Below are 14942 nucleotides of genomic sequence, written 5' to 3'. Positions count from 1 at the left end.
CAGAATTATCAATAAAAATGCATAAAAAGCAGAAGTTCAATAAATATTTCTGTTCTGTATTTGGGAAAAACAGACAGTCAAATCATGTGATAATTACTATTATCATTAATAAAGAATTAAAGGAGGGTAATATAATTAATGCCAATCAATAAGGATGTAAGGAAACTAGATCCTGTCAAACTGATCGATATCTTTTTTTGATGAGATTACAAATTTGTTTGATTAAGATAATAGTGTTGATTAATCTTCTTAGACAGAAGTAAGGCTTTTCACTTGATACAGCAGGACATTTTGATTAAAAAGCTAGAATATAAACTTAATGTGGCTCACATTAAAGGGATTAAAACCTGGTTGATAGGCCTCAAAATGTAATTGTAAACAGTGAGTCATCATCAAGTGGGTGTGTTTCTTGGGAGGTGCTGCAGGGATCAGTTTTTGGCCCTATACTTTTTAACATTTTTATCAATGACCTGGAAGAAAACATAAAATCATCACTGATAAAGTTTGCAGGCAACACGTAAATTGGAGGATTGGTTAAAAACAAAGAGGACAGGTCACGGAATCAGAACGATCTAGATCGCTTGGTAAACTGGGTGCAAGCAAGCAATATGCATTTTATATGGCTAAATCAAAATGTTCACATCTAGGAACAAAGAATGGGGGCCATACTTACAGGATGGGGGACTCTATGCTGGGGAGCAGGGACTCGGACAAAGATGTGAGGAGCATGGGGGACAATCAGCTAAACATCAGCTCTCAGTGTGACACTGTGGCCAAAAAAGCTCGTGTGATCTTGGGATGCGTATACAAAGGAATCTCAAGTAGAGGTAGAGAGGTTATTTTACCTCTGTATTTGGCACTAGTCTGACCGCTGCTGGATACTGTGTAAGGTTCTGGTGCCCACAGTTCAAGAAGGATGTTGATAAATCTGAGAAGGGTCAGAGAAGAGTTGCAAGAATGATTAAAGGATCAGAAAACATACCTTGATTCACAGAGCTCAATCTATTTATTTTAACAAAGAGAAGGTGAAGGGGTGACTTGATCACAGTCTATAGGTATTTACATGGGGAACAAATATTTAATAATGGGCTCCTCAAGTCTGTTAGAGAAAGATATAACATGATCCAATGGCTGGAAGTTGAAGCTAGGCAAATTTAGACTGGAAATAAGGTGTAAATTTTTAATAGCAAGGGTAATTAACCATTTTAACAGTTTACTAAGATTGTGGTGGATTCTCCATCACTGGCAATTTTAAACGAAGATGGGATGTTTTTCTAACAGATCTGCTCTAGGACGGTCTGTGGTCCATGTTTTCCAGGAGGTCAGACTAGATGATCACAATGGCCCTTCTAGCCTTGGAATCTGCAGATCTATGAGCAAGCCTGAGCACATTTGGGGTGTCTGTCAGGCCCACTCACACTCCCTGCTGAAGAGACTCTTAAAAATAGCGGCAGGGGACAGAAAATCATGAGCGTTGTAATGCTGGACATTCTCGTTAAAGATGCTCTACTTAAAACTTGATTTTTTTTTTATTACATTAGTCAGTTTTTGTTAAAAAATCAACGTGCCCGTGCTATCTTGTACTTTGGAATGAGCAATCTCCAGTAATCCCAACCAGGCCTGTAGCATCCAAAGGCCAGACACGGAGGCGGACACCCCTACCTCTTATCTCCCAACCTTCCCCAATGCAGATGTTTGCTGTGTTTAATCCACCAGTTAAGGAAGTCCAGTGGAGAGTTAGGAACTGAACAGGGCGTTTATGAAGCATAAAAGTAATGCAGCTGTAACTGCACAAAGAGCAAAGAGAATTGTAGTTCTAGCTGCTTTCACGCACAGTCCTCAGTCCCCCACAAACCTCTTCAGCAGGATATGAGGCCAGACGCCTGACATTGCTATCACAGCAACCTCCCAGGTCATCCATGAAGGCATGAGGCCACTTCCAGCAACTTCACCCTTTCCTGGGGCTGTGCACCCTGCCCCTTGCTCCTCTGAAACAGATGTTATCACCTCCATTATTGACAACTTGGAAACAGTCAGTGTTGCATGAATGGCAACAAGTTCTCCGTTATTTGGTGCTCCCCCTCTTGGATTTCCAGACCTCAGTGTCAATTCAGAAACACACATGGTTCCTGTGGAGTTTCTGACTGTACCTGTCTTTTTTCTGTCACAGGTATCAGGTGTGTGATGGTGGCTACAATCAGTCTTGTGGGTATTAATGGAGCCTTTGAAGGTGGCTACTGGTTTCTCATGCCCTCCTGCAAAACTACAGTGTGCTGGTAAGTTAGAGGCAACCGTCAAACCGCACACTGCTTTGGGGATGAAACCCTCCTGGCAGCAAATGAGCAGGATCAGCTTCTTCACCCCCTAAGCTGCCGTGGGGCTTACAGTCATAACGTGGGAGAATTATTGTCTCAGACCTGCAGCGAGGATGCAGTGTCCAGCGCAGTGAATCACGGGACTGGCACTTCACCCTGCTCCTGCGTCTGTGTGGCAAATGGCACAGATGCAGTCGCAGGGGCACGTAGAGAAGAATACATTCATTAGCCCACATGCTGGGCAGTCACCTGTCTGCCACGCAAAGCACTTTGCAGCTGTACAGGAAGGATGGGCGTCACCTAAACCAAAATAGAACCAGACTGCTGGCATGTAAAATTTAAAAGGTGGTACAGGACATTTTAAACTAGGGCCTGGGGGAGAGAAGCACAAAGTTCAGACAGAGAGATCCCTTAGGGGAGGATCTATTAACGGGGATTCTCTATAGCCTAGTAAAGCAGAGAGGATAGAAGTTGATAAAGTCCCAGAAGCCACTGAAGAGAAACAGTCATTTGAAAAAGAAATCCTATTCAATTACGTCACATGACAACTAAACAGTGACACATTTTATAAGTGCTTGTATATACATGCTAGAAATCTATATACTAAGATGGGTGAACTTGAGTGCCTGGTACTAAATGAGATTATTATTATTATAGGCATCACAGAAACTTGGTGGAATGATGATAATCAGTGGGAACACAGTAATACCAGCGTACAAAATACTCAGCGATGAGAGTAGGTCATGCAGGTGAGGGAGTTGTACTATATGGGAAAGAAAGAATAGTGTCAAATACAGTAAATATCTTAAATGGATTAAACTGTACTAAGGAATCTCTATGGATAGAAATTCCATGTTTGAATAACAAGAATACAGCAGTAGGAATATACTACTGACCACCTGACCAGGATGGTGACGGAATCTGAAATGATCAGGGAGATTAGAGAGTCTAAAAAAATAGAAATCTTAGTAACACTGGGTGATTTCAACTATCCCCATATTGACTGGGTATGTGTCACTGCAGGACAGGATGCAGAAATAAATTTTCTAGACACCAGTAATGACTGTGTCTTGGAGCAGCTAGTCTTGGAACCCAAAAGGGGAGAGGCAGTTCTTGATTTAGTCCTAAGTGGCACACAGGGTCTGGTCCAAGAGGTGAATGATAGACTCATAGAAGATCAGGGTTGGAAGGGACCTCAGGAGGTCATCAACCCCCTGCTCAAAGCAGGACCAATTCCCCACTAAATCATCCCAGCCAGGGCTTTGTCAAGCCTGACCTTAAAAACCTCTAAGGAAGGAGATTCCACCACCTCCCTAGGGAAGCCATTCCAGTGCTTCACCACCCTCCTAGTGAAAAAGTTTTTCCTAATATCCAATCTAGACCTCCCCCAGAAGGGTGAATATGGCTGAACCGCTTGTTATTAGTAACCATAATGTAATTAAGTTTAACATCCTTGTGGGAGAGAAAATACCAAAGGCGGCCACCGCAGCAGCATTTAACTTCAAAAAGGGGAACTACACAAAAAGGAGGAAGCTAGTTAAATGGAAATTAAAAGGAACCGTCACAAGAGTGAAATGCCTGCAACCTGCATGGAAACTTTTTAAAAATACCACAATAGTGGCACACACTAAACGTCTGCCCCAAATTAAAAAAAACAGTGAGCGGACCAAAAAAAATGCCACCCTGGCTAAACAACAGACTAAAAGAGGCAGTTAGAGGCAAAAAGGCATCCTTTAAAATAGAAAGGCATCTTGAGAAAAATAGCAGGAACATAAACTCTGGTAAGTCAAGTATAGAAGTATAATTAGGCAGGGCAAAAAAGAATTTGAAGAGCAACTAGCAAAAGACACACAAACTACCAGCGATTTTTTTAAAGCACATGAGAAGCAGGAAGCCGGCCAAACAATTATTAGGGACCACTGGACAAACAAGGCGCCAAAGAAGCACTCAAGGAAGACAAGTCCATTGCTAAGAAGCTAAATGAATACTGCAGAGGATGTGAAGGAGATTCTCACACCTGAGCCATTCTGTTTAGGTGACAAAACTGAGAAACTGTCCCACACTGAGGTGACAGTAGAGGAAGTTTTGGAACAAATCAATACATTAAACAGTAATAAGTCACCAGCACCAGATGGCATTCACCCACGAGTTGTGAAGGAACATAAATGTGAGACGGCAGAACTCCTAAGTGTGGTATGTAACCTATCGCTTAAATCTGCCTCTGTACCAGACAACTGGAGGGTATGTAACATAACGCCAGTTTTTTAAAAAGGCTCCAGGAGAAGATCCTGGCAATAATAGTCTCATAAGCCTAACTTCAGTACCTGGCAAATTGGTTGAAATTATAGTAAAGAACAGACTTATCAGACACATAGATGAACACAATTTGTGGGGGAAGAGTCAATACAGCTTTTGTAAAGGGAAATCATGCCTCACCAATCTATTAGAATTCTTTGAGGGGATCAACAAGCACATGGACAAGGGGGATCCAGTGGATATATTGAACTTGGACTTTCAGAAAGCCTTTGCCAATGTTCCTCACCAAAGGCTCTTAAGCAAAATAAGGAGTCATGGGATAAGAGGGAAAGTCCTCTCATGGATCAGTAACTGGTTAAAAGACAGGAAACAAAGGGTAGGAAGAAATGGTTAGGTCTCACTGTGGAGAGGGGGAATGAGTGGGATCCCAAAAGGATCTGTACTGGGACCTGTGCTGTTCAACATACTCATAAATGATCTGGAAAAGGGGGTAAACAATGAGGTGGCAAAATTTGCAGATGATATAAAACTACTCAAGATATTTAAGTCCAAAGCCAGGACTGCGAACAGTTACAAAAGCATCTTACAAAACTGGGTGACTGGGCAACAAAACGCCAGATGAAATGCAATGTGGATAACTGCAACATAATGCACATTGGAAAGTATAATCTAAACTATACATACAGAATGATGGGGTCTAAACTAGCTGTTACCACTCAAGAAAGAGATATTGGAGTCACTGTGACTAGTTCTCTGAAAACATCTGCTCAATTTGCAGAGGCAGTCAAAAAAGCTAACATAATGTGAGGAACCATTAGGAAAGGAACAAGAACCAGGGGCCACACAATGAATTTAATAGACAGCTAGTTTAAAACAAACAAAAGGAAGTACTTCTTCACACAATGCACAGCCAACCTGTGGAACTCATTGCCAAGGGATGTTGTGAAAGCCAAAAGTATAATTGGGTTAAAAAAAGAATTACATAAATTCATGGAGGATCGGTCCATAAGATGGTGTGGGGCTCAACCCTATGCTCTGGATGGCAGGGGATGGATCACTCAGTAATTGCCCTGTTCTGTTCATTCCCTCGGAAGCACTTGGCCACTATCAGAAGACAGGATACTGGGCTAGGTGGACCATTGGGCTGACCCCATGTGGCCACTATATTGTTCTGATGGTTCCTTCTGGCCTTAAAATCTATGTGTCTATTATGTGGTAATGATTTCCCTCTCCACCACCCTTCTAGCCCCTGTAGATACACACATACACCCATTTAAAAAAAACTCTCCCTGTTGCAGGTGCCCAGAGAGCTCATTTATTAGATGTGTTTGACAACTCTCCAGACGCATACTTCTGCATGCGAATGCATCTAAAGCTTCCTTCAAATCCAGTTACTTTTAATCTCCCCCATTCCAGGATTTCAAATGCCTTTCTAACTCCTGTTCCTCTCCATTGTTGCAGGCTTGAAAAACCTCACACAAGTTTTGATTCCTTCAAGACTTTGCCACAGCCTCTATCACACATCTGCTCTCGTAGAAGAAAAAAAGCATACAAACTAATGATGTTTTCCTTTTTTACACTGTATTATTGTAAGGAAGAGTGTTACTTGTGAAAGCACGGTCGGACAGTCATTGCTGTATAGTTTGAAAAGTATTTTCAAACAAAAAACATAAAAAAGCAAACTATAAAAGCAAAAAGAGAGCAAGTATTTTTATACCAGACATTGTGCGTATAATGATCTTACACCGGGTTAGATCACCAGTTTTGTGCTTGACTTTTGAATGCGTGCAATTAAGATTCTCTCTTGTTTTTCTTTTTTGTAAGCTGCATGTTGAAGATGTTTTTAAATCTTGTTAAGAATTAAATAATTGTATTGTTAGGTTTATAGGTATTGTGCTCAGCCTGGGCGGAGTTAAAATGTGCTGCACTACAGATCTGAGTATATTTACAGTATTCGGGTTTTATTCCCCAGTGTACCATATTCTATCAGGCAGGACAATCAGAAAACAACTTAGTATAATTTTTCTACCTTCGGGCTACAGTTACAGCTTGCAGTGTGAGGCTTTAGTCTAGCAGAGAGCTATGCAGGGAAAAGCCATGCATGGAGCAAGTTGAGACTGTTATTAACGAGAGTTCTCCCTGTGCTTTCTTCATGTACAGATACATTTGCTGGGTCACATCTTTCTTTCCAGGGGCAGGAAGGGCTGGTTCCAGTAACTGCTTGAAATTTTTATTGGCAATGTAAACAGCTGTACTGGGGAAAAATTGACCCCAATTCAGCAACACACTCAAGAACATGCTTAAGTCTAGTTGAAGTGCATGGGACTTAAACACATGCTCACAGTTACACTTAAGTGCTTTGTTGAATTTGGGCCTTAATGAATAGTTGATGCCTGTCCAGCTCCTTGCTCGGTAATATACTGGTATTTTCAATGCAAAAATGAAGCCAAAAAGGGAAGCGTTGGCATTTTCTGCTAAACCCTGTTCTTTACTCTAGTCATTGTCTTGAAGCAATATTTGTAATGTTTACTGAGAATACTGTACCAGCAACAAGAAGCTTATTTTCACAGTACATTCCTTTTCCCCGATTGCTTTTCACTCTGCACAGGAATAGAATATAAAAATGAGTCTTTGTTTTCTTGTAAAAGGATTGACAACTCCTTCCCCCTACAGACGACTCTCTCTCTCCACCCACTCCCCCGTAAGGAATGCTGTGCTGCAGACTGCACTGATTGGGTCGAGGCCCTGATTGTTGACAAGTGTGGTGAAAGTGTGCTCACAAGTTTCCCCCCTAGTTTTGTTCACATTGTGCTGAACACGTAGTGATGTCAGTGTTTTTATGATGACAACACAATTGTTCTTTGTGGAAATGCAGATGTTGAGAATTCTTCAGTCCGAAGACCACAATGGTAGTTGAAAGCATAAGACAGAAAAACATCACTTCTACTTTTGTTTAAACAAAGTGACAAGGAGAACTTGAGAACAAATTAAATTCTAAGGCAAATGTTGAAATAAATCTAAACAGAAATGTATAAGCATTCGAACCAATAGACTAGTTCTTTAGAAAACGGATTTTCTGTATTTGTTTTGGGTAATAGAGGAAAGAAACTTCCACATTGTCTACTCTGCTTTTTTGAAATATGTTTAAAGGTACTTTTCTATTGTAATTTTTAAAAAATAAAACAATGATTATTATAACTTATACCACAGCCTGGGGTGCTGATTTGCTTATGGCAGGGTGACCAATCCACGCGCATCTGGGAACCTCACATGTGACTGAGGCTGGGGTCTCAGTCCTGCAAGAAGCTCTGACAGGCACTACATTGGCCTACCAGCTCTAGAATGACTATCACAAGGCCCTGATATCAGGAAATGAATTACAAGAGCTGAGCGCTGTACACGATTGTTAATCGTGGCGCACCATTACTTTCGATAACTCATCATTGTTGTCAGGCAGCCAACCTAAGATCATTACAGGCCAGTTCTAGCCAGCAGCAAGTAGCATTCATGTTTTTCAGTGTTTGGGGGGGTGGGGGGAGGAACATGGGGGGCAATTTTGGACTGTGTATGCAGAGGCCTCCCAGCCCGGCCCACTCTCTTCTGGCTGGTGCTATGCAGAAGGTCAAACCAGGTGCTCACAATGGTCCCTTTTGCACTTTTAGGGAGAAAACAGAGCACGTCACCAAGGAAGTATACATGGGAATAGCATGAGTGTGCAGGGGCAAAATCAGCAAAGACCAGGCAAAGAATGAGTTACAGCTGGCAAGGAATGTTAACGACAACAAGAAGGGGTTCCTCAAATATGTCAGGCAAAAGAGAAAGGTCAAGGACGGTGTGGGTCCGCTGCTCAATGGAGAAGGTGGGCTGGTCATGGAAGATGATAGGAAGGCAGAGCAGCTCAATGTCTATGTTGCTTCAGTCTTCACACAAAAAATAACATGTGACCAGACGACTAGGAAAGTTACCATAGACAATGAAGGGAAAGGGAGGCAGATCAGGATAAGTAACGAACACAGCAGAGATCTTCTGACTAATTTGAATACATTAAAGTCCGCAGGGCCTGATGCTATTCACTCCAAGGTGCTGAAGGAATTAGTTGAAGAAACCTCAGAGCCACTGGCAATAATATTTTCAAATTCATGGATGACAGGAGAGGTTCCAGAAGACTGGGGAAGGGCTAACATCTTGAAAAAGGGGAAAAGGGAGAAGCCCGAGAACTACAGACCAGTCAGCCTGACCCTGATACCTGGGAAGCTACTACACCAATGTATAAAACATTCAATTTGTGAATACCTGCAGAATGAAGGGGGGATCACTAGCAGCCAGCATGGATTTACTAAGACCAAATCATGCCAAACCAGTTTGATTTCCTTCTTTGACAGGGTAACTGGTTTGGTGGATGGTGAATGCAGTGGACATAATATACCTGCACTTTAGCAAGGCTTTGAACACAGTCCCATGTGACATTCTGACAAGTAAGCTGGAGAAATGCGGGTTCGGCAGAACTACCATTAAGTGGAGACATAATTGGTTACACAACCACAAACAACAGGTAACTATTAATGGGATGATGTCAGCTTGAAAGTAGGTCTAGAGTGGGGTTCCACAGGTATCTTTTCTGGGTCCACTGTGATTTATCAGCTTCATTAATGACCTGGCCTTAGGAATAGAGAGCATACTGATCAAATCTGCAGATGACACAAAGCTGGGGGTGGGGGGTTCAAACATTTTGGAGGACAGAGCTAAAATTCAAAGGGAGCTTGATAAATTGAAGAACTGCGCTGTAGACAACAAAATGAAATGCAACAAAGACAAAAGTAAGGTGCTACACTTAGGGATGAAAAACCAAGTGCACAAATACAGCATGGGGGATAATGGCTTGGCAGCAGCACTGCTGAGAAGGATCTGGGAGTTGTGGTGGATCACAACTTCAACATGAGTTAACAGTGTGATGCTGTTACAAAAAAAGCAAATGCAATTCTGGGTTGCAATAACAGAGGCAGAGCATGCAAGCCATGGCAGGTGATAGTACCGCTCTACTCGGCGCTGGTTAGGCCTCAGCTGGAGTAGCGTGTCCAATTTTGGTCACCAATGGATAGAAAGGATGTAGAGAAACTGGAAAGGATCCAAAGGCGAGTGACAAAGATGATCAAAGGGATGGAATGCAGCCATATGAGCAAAGGCTGAAGGAACTGAGTATGTTTAGTTTGGAAAAGAGGCGATCAAGGGGGAGACGTGATAGCTGTCTTCAACTATTTGAGAGGCTGCCATAAAAAAGATGGAGAAAAGTTGCTCAATCTTGCCACAAAGGGCAGGACAAGAGGCAATGGGTTCAAACTACAGCACAGCTGATTTAGATTAAATCTCAGGAAAACCTTAATAACTATACGGACAGTAGGACAACGGCCCAGACTGCCTAGGATGGATGCTCCTTCCCTGGAAGTTTTCAAAAGGAGGCTGGATAGGCACCTATCTTGAATGTTCTGAACTCAACAAATCCTGCATCTTGGCAGGGGCTTAGAATAGATGACCCTTGCGGCCCGTCTAACCCTGTGGGTCTATGAAACGCCAGTCCCTCACACTGGTTCCACATTCTGCTCTCGTCCATACAAGGTGTTCAAAGTTAGCAGTCTGGGTAAAGCATTCACCCAGACACGACGATATCCAGGGCAAAACACAGTACACCTGGCTTGCTTGGTCCTTTAAGAAAGCTTAAAAACCCAGCATGGAAGGGATCAGCAGGACCTCAAGCAATGAGTCCGTGTTTTTAAAATTGCTATGGGTTGATTTTGAGGCCCATCCGGCTTGGCAATGATGTGATTTTCCATTGAGTTAGGCATGAAAAACGCAAACACAGCAAACACTAAAGGCCAGATTTTTAAAGGTATTTAGGTGCCTAAACATTCATTGGGCCAGAGAAAGCATGTGAATGACTTTCTAGCCTAGTGGCTAGGGCATCATCTAAGGGGGGCAGCCTGGGCTCAAGTTCCTACTCCAGTGACTATTTCAGTACTTATATAACGTGGACCATCATCAACAGGAGAGCTTGAGAAAGCTGCACCCTAGAATACCTGCTAGCCCAGTGGGTAGGGAAGTCATGGGTGATACAAGAGATCTAGGTTCACGTCCCTGCACCAGGTCAGGTAGAGGAGGGTCTCCCAAATCCCAGGTGAGTGCCTGCACCAGGGAGCTATTGGCTGAAAAGGAGGGGGCAGCACCACCACATTGTGTGGGGCCTGATCTGGTAGATGCCCTTTGTGGGCACCTCTGAGCACACCTACTGGAGTGGACCCCTGCAGGCAAGACAGGCAGGGGAATTGCCAAATTCATGAATCCTATGGGGCTTAGGTGTGAGATAGGCACCTGGCAGCTTGACTTAGATGGCTTTGCACATGCCCACCAACAGACATGCAGGTGCATACAGGGTTAGGTGGCAGCTGAGCAAAGGTTTTGAGTATCTAAATGTTGGACGTAGTTGCCTAAACCCCTTGTGTAACTAGCCCTAGGTGCCTAACTCCCCTTGATTGCAATGGGAGCTAGGCACCAGGCGAGTTTGAAAAATATCAATAGGTGTCTACCTGCATCTTTAGGCATATAAATATCATTAAAAATCTGACTCTAAGGGCCAGATTTTCAAAAGTGCCCAGCAGCTCCCACTGAGAACAAGGAACGTGGAATGTCCCAGTGGGAGCCAATGGGTGTTGAGCATTTTTAAAACTCTAGCCATAAATCTGCACCAGAATGTTTTCATTATAAAGTGGATGAAAATGCCTGTGTCCTTATATGCCCCATCAGCCTCGACCAAAGAGTAAGATGCTTAAAACAACATACTGATGAAAAGAGCCATCTTGGTGAAACAGTCCTGAGAACCATAGTATGTAAACTCAGCATGCATCAAAAGGATTAAAATGTGGCCTTTGTCTGTGGGAAAAGCACTGTTTGTGCCGCTTTAGTGAAGGCCATGAGAATCGAGATGAACCGGGAAGCTATTCTCAACATTATACACTAAGGGTATGTCTACACTACCCGCCGGATCGGCGGGCAGCGATCGATCCAGCGGGGATCGATTTATCGCGTCTAGTCTAGATGTGATAAATTGACCCCCGAGCGCTCTCCCGTCGACTCCTTACTCCGGCTCCGTGAGAGGCGCAGGCGGAGTCGACGCGGGAGCGGCAGCAGTCGACTCACTGCGGTGAAGACACCGCGGTAAGCAGATCTAAGTACATAGCTGAAGTTGCGTAACTTAGAGGCATCCCTCCCCCTAGTGTAGACCAGAGCTAAGGAAACCCCAAGGTGAACAGTGCAGTCACCATTTTCTTTCCAAGAGGCATTGGGAAAAGAATTTTTGGCAGACCCAGAGCAAGAGTTAGGCATGTAGTTAGAGCAAAATATAAGTCACATAAGGTAAAATTGCTAACTGAGAGGGAGGTAACCAGTCTAGGGAGCCTAGTGGAACTTGCTGTTCTAAGGGCTGGTGTTTCAAGCGCTCATTGGGCCCACATTTACCAAAACAAACCCCAACAGTTCCATGTGTCTCCACGAGCAAAGAGGGTAATAAATGACCCAGGGAATCCATCATGGAACTATTGAAATGCCCTACACACCCCTTAGCTCAGCATGGCATGTGTACATGCAGGTGACCACAATGACAGCAGGATATGGCTGAAAGCTGGAATTCCAGGGCCAATATTGGACTCTAACACTGGGTAAAATCCCAGTGGACTAAACGGGATGGGTTAGAACACCTGGAAAGGAGAAAAATATATTCATTCATTAAGTGTCCCAAGTCACTGTAACAGCACCTACATATTTGCCTGCATTTGTGCTATGTTACAGCCCCTTGCAATCTCCATCTTTTCACACACAATACATACAGAAGTGAATGTGCCCCAGTGTCTAAAAATCACTAACGTCTGTACAAATATTAATTAAACATACAAGTCACATACAGGAAGATTAGTAGTAGTAGGAATTTGTGATAGTGTCCAAGGTGTACTAGGCCCTTCTGCGAACCTAAGGACAGCCCATGTGCTGAGCAACTCACAATCAAGCAGCCAGAGCTCAGGGAAGGGCCTCAACAATAGGCAAATTATTTAGAAGTCACCTTGATTCACCATAGGCAGTGCAGCGAAGGGAATATTAAGAGGGACTTAAATGTGGACAGGGATGAGCTCAGGGTGGTCACGCCCTGCCTAAGGGGCTGCGTAGGCGACTGTATGAGACTCTTACAAAGAGGGGACTGGCAAAGAGGAAAGGACAGGGCAACACGCAAAGCTTGACACGTGAGGATCTGTAGAAGGGTCAGAGTGACAAAGAGCTTTGAGGGCAGTGACAAGGAGCTGAAATGCAAACTGGTATTTGATGGGGCGCCAATGGGAGTATTGTAAATAGGAAGTAACATGATCAGACCGCTGGGCAAGGAAAAAGAGGTTAGTGGCTGCATTTTGCATGGGCTGGAGGGGGAGTGACGCATGTGTGTTTGGGAGAGAAAGGAGGGATCGAGATGCTGAGGGGGAAGTGGTGGCAGGATTTGGAATGGGCTGGATGTGTGGGGTAAAAGAGCGGGTCTGTTGCCCCTGTAAGGGCGTCAGTCTACAACAGTTTGGTACTTTAACCAGAGTCACCCAAACAGGTCACTTTACACAACACTGGATTCGTTTTGGTTAAAAAATTAAAAGCTTATTTAACTACAAGGAGATAGATTTTAAGTGAATACAAGAAGAAGGCATTAAAGTCAGAAATGGTTACAAAAGAAATGAAGATAAAACACTTTCTAGTAACTAAACTTAACCAGCTAGACTAGATTCAAGGTAAAATCCTTAGCACATGCGCCCACTTGAAGGAATTGTAGTGAATGTAATATTAACAAACAAACAAAGGCAGCCTGCATACCCCACACCCCAGCTCAGCTTGACCAGAGCACAACCACCCTCTTGCAGCCTCACTGTGTTCCTTTTTACTTTTTCAGCAGAGCTCCAAACCCTTAAAGATACAGGGTGCAGGAAACGATAACCTTGACATTCCCTTTTGAGCACTACAGGGGCAGGCCCTTTAAGGGCCAGCTGCCTGGGGTCAGCCAGCCCTGCTCACTAATCAGGTGCAGCTGAGGAAGGGACAGGGACTCCCCTATAGGGAGCCGGGCTGTCAGCATGGAAGGACCAGCAGGGAGGTCCCTGGGAGAGGCTACCAGAGTCCCCTGGGAGGGGAGGTAGTGGGGACCTGCCGGGGAAAAGAGTCTCCTGGGTGGTGGGGCTCAGCTGAAAGGGGGGAACAGTCCTGCAATAGGCCCTGAAGCAGGAGGGAGAGAGTGACAAAGGGAAAAAAATCCCAGGGTGCGCTGAGGAACTGGGTATGTGTTTTTGCCTATTGCGGGAAAACAAAAGGGCTGGGGACAAGTCCACACCTTCCAGTTTTTTCGTTTCCCACCCCTCACAATCCCATGCGGTTGTTTCCCTGCATGCCCACAGTTCCGGGGTCTGTGCACGGAACAGGGAGTTCGGAGATTAGTAACACTCACACGTAGGATCTAGACAATGGAAACCAGTTCTGCCCACCTTCAAATGCAAAACACTTGGGCAAGAGAAACCTCCCCTGAGCCTTTATTGCCCCATCTGTGTAATGGGCTGGAAAGGCCCCGTTAGCAAACATGGATGAAAAGAACTACACACATGCTAAGTATAATCATGCACTCAAAAGAAATGCAGTATTTACAGCCGATTTGTACCTGAGTTTTCAGAGCCTTGGAGAAGTCAAGAGGGAAAGTCACACAGATAATGTGTCATTAAAGTGACTGAAAGCAATGTTCCAGCATGACCATTCGGAGACGCTTGCCCAACCACAGTGCTGCTCCTCGCAGGCCCTGCCTGTCCGAGAAAGGTTTCAGGATACAGAAAAATACCTAACACTCCATAACGCCCTGGCAAGGATGTGGGTAAACTGCACATTGGAATCTTCTATGTTAAATGATGTACAAAAAGTCAGAACTATACACTATTGAGTGACAGAGAGCAAAGCACCAGTTGCACATCAAAGCCTAGTGTGGTGTGACACAATAGTCACAAAATATAGCTGTGTCCATAGCCTTATCTTCTAGTGAGGCAGCCACTACGCACTCTGCTATGGGATACGGGACCCATCTGGGGGCTTCATGTGTTTGCTGGGGAAAGTGGATTTCAAATGCCCAGAAGAGTAGGATACTGTGCAAGTGTCCTCTAAACTCACTCTCAGGGCTCCATAAAGCCACAGTTAACACATATGGTTACACACTACCAGTTGCTTCCTGGCCATAAGCGGAGTTTTGAAACTTAGTCTAAAGTTTCCGCCATTAGCAGTGCCCTGAAGTATGTTTAAAGTGTGAGGAAATAACCATTA

The 14942-nt window shown here is 44.0% G+C and overlaps 1 protein-coding gene across 2 annotated transcripts in view; it reads left to right on the top strand.

Moving 5' to 3' along the window:
• The window catches only part of RBPMS (RNA binding protein, mRNA processing factor), a 142692-nt gene extending 134942 nt beyond the window's left edge, over nucleotides 1–7750 (top strand). The window contains exons 8-9 of one of the 2 annotated variants that reach the window (XM_074950384.1): nucleotides 2171–2276; nucleotides 6033–7750. Coding sequence is in view for 1 of the 2 variants with exons in the window: in XM_074950385.1 (XP_074806486.1) it covers nucleotides 2171–2216 (46 nt within the window). In the remaining variant the exon portion in view is untranslated. The remainder of the gene's footprint in view (nucleotides 1–2170; nucleotides 2277–6032) is intronic. The other variant, XM_074950385.1, reaches the window with a different exon arrangement.
• The last annotated feature ends 7192 nt before the right edge of the window (nucleotides 7751–14942 follow it).

This window comes from Natator depressus, chromosome 4 (assembly GCF_965152275.1).
Source record: "Natator depressus isolate rNatDep1 chromosome 4, rNatDep2.hap1, whole genome shotgun sequence".
Lineage (NCBI taxonomy): Eukaryota > Metazoa > Chordata > Testudines > Cheloniidae > Natator > Natator depressus.
This window is presented reverse-complemented; position numbering and strand designations above follow the sequence as displayed.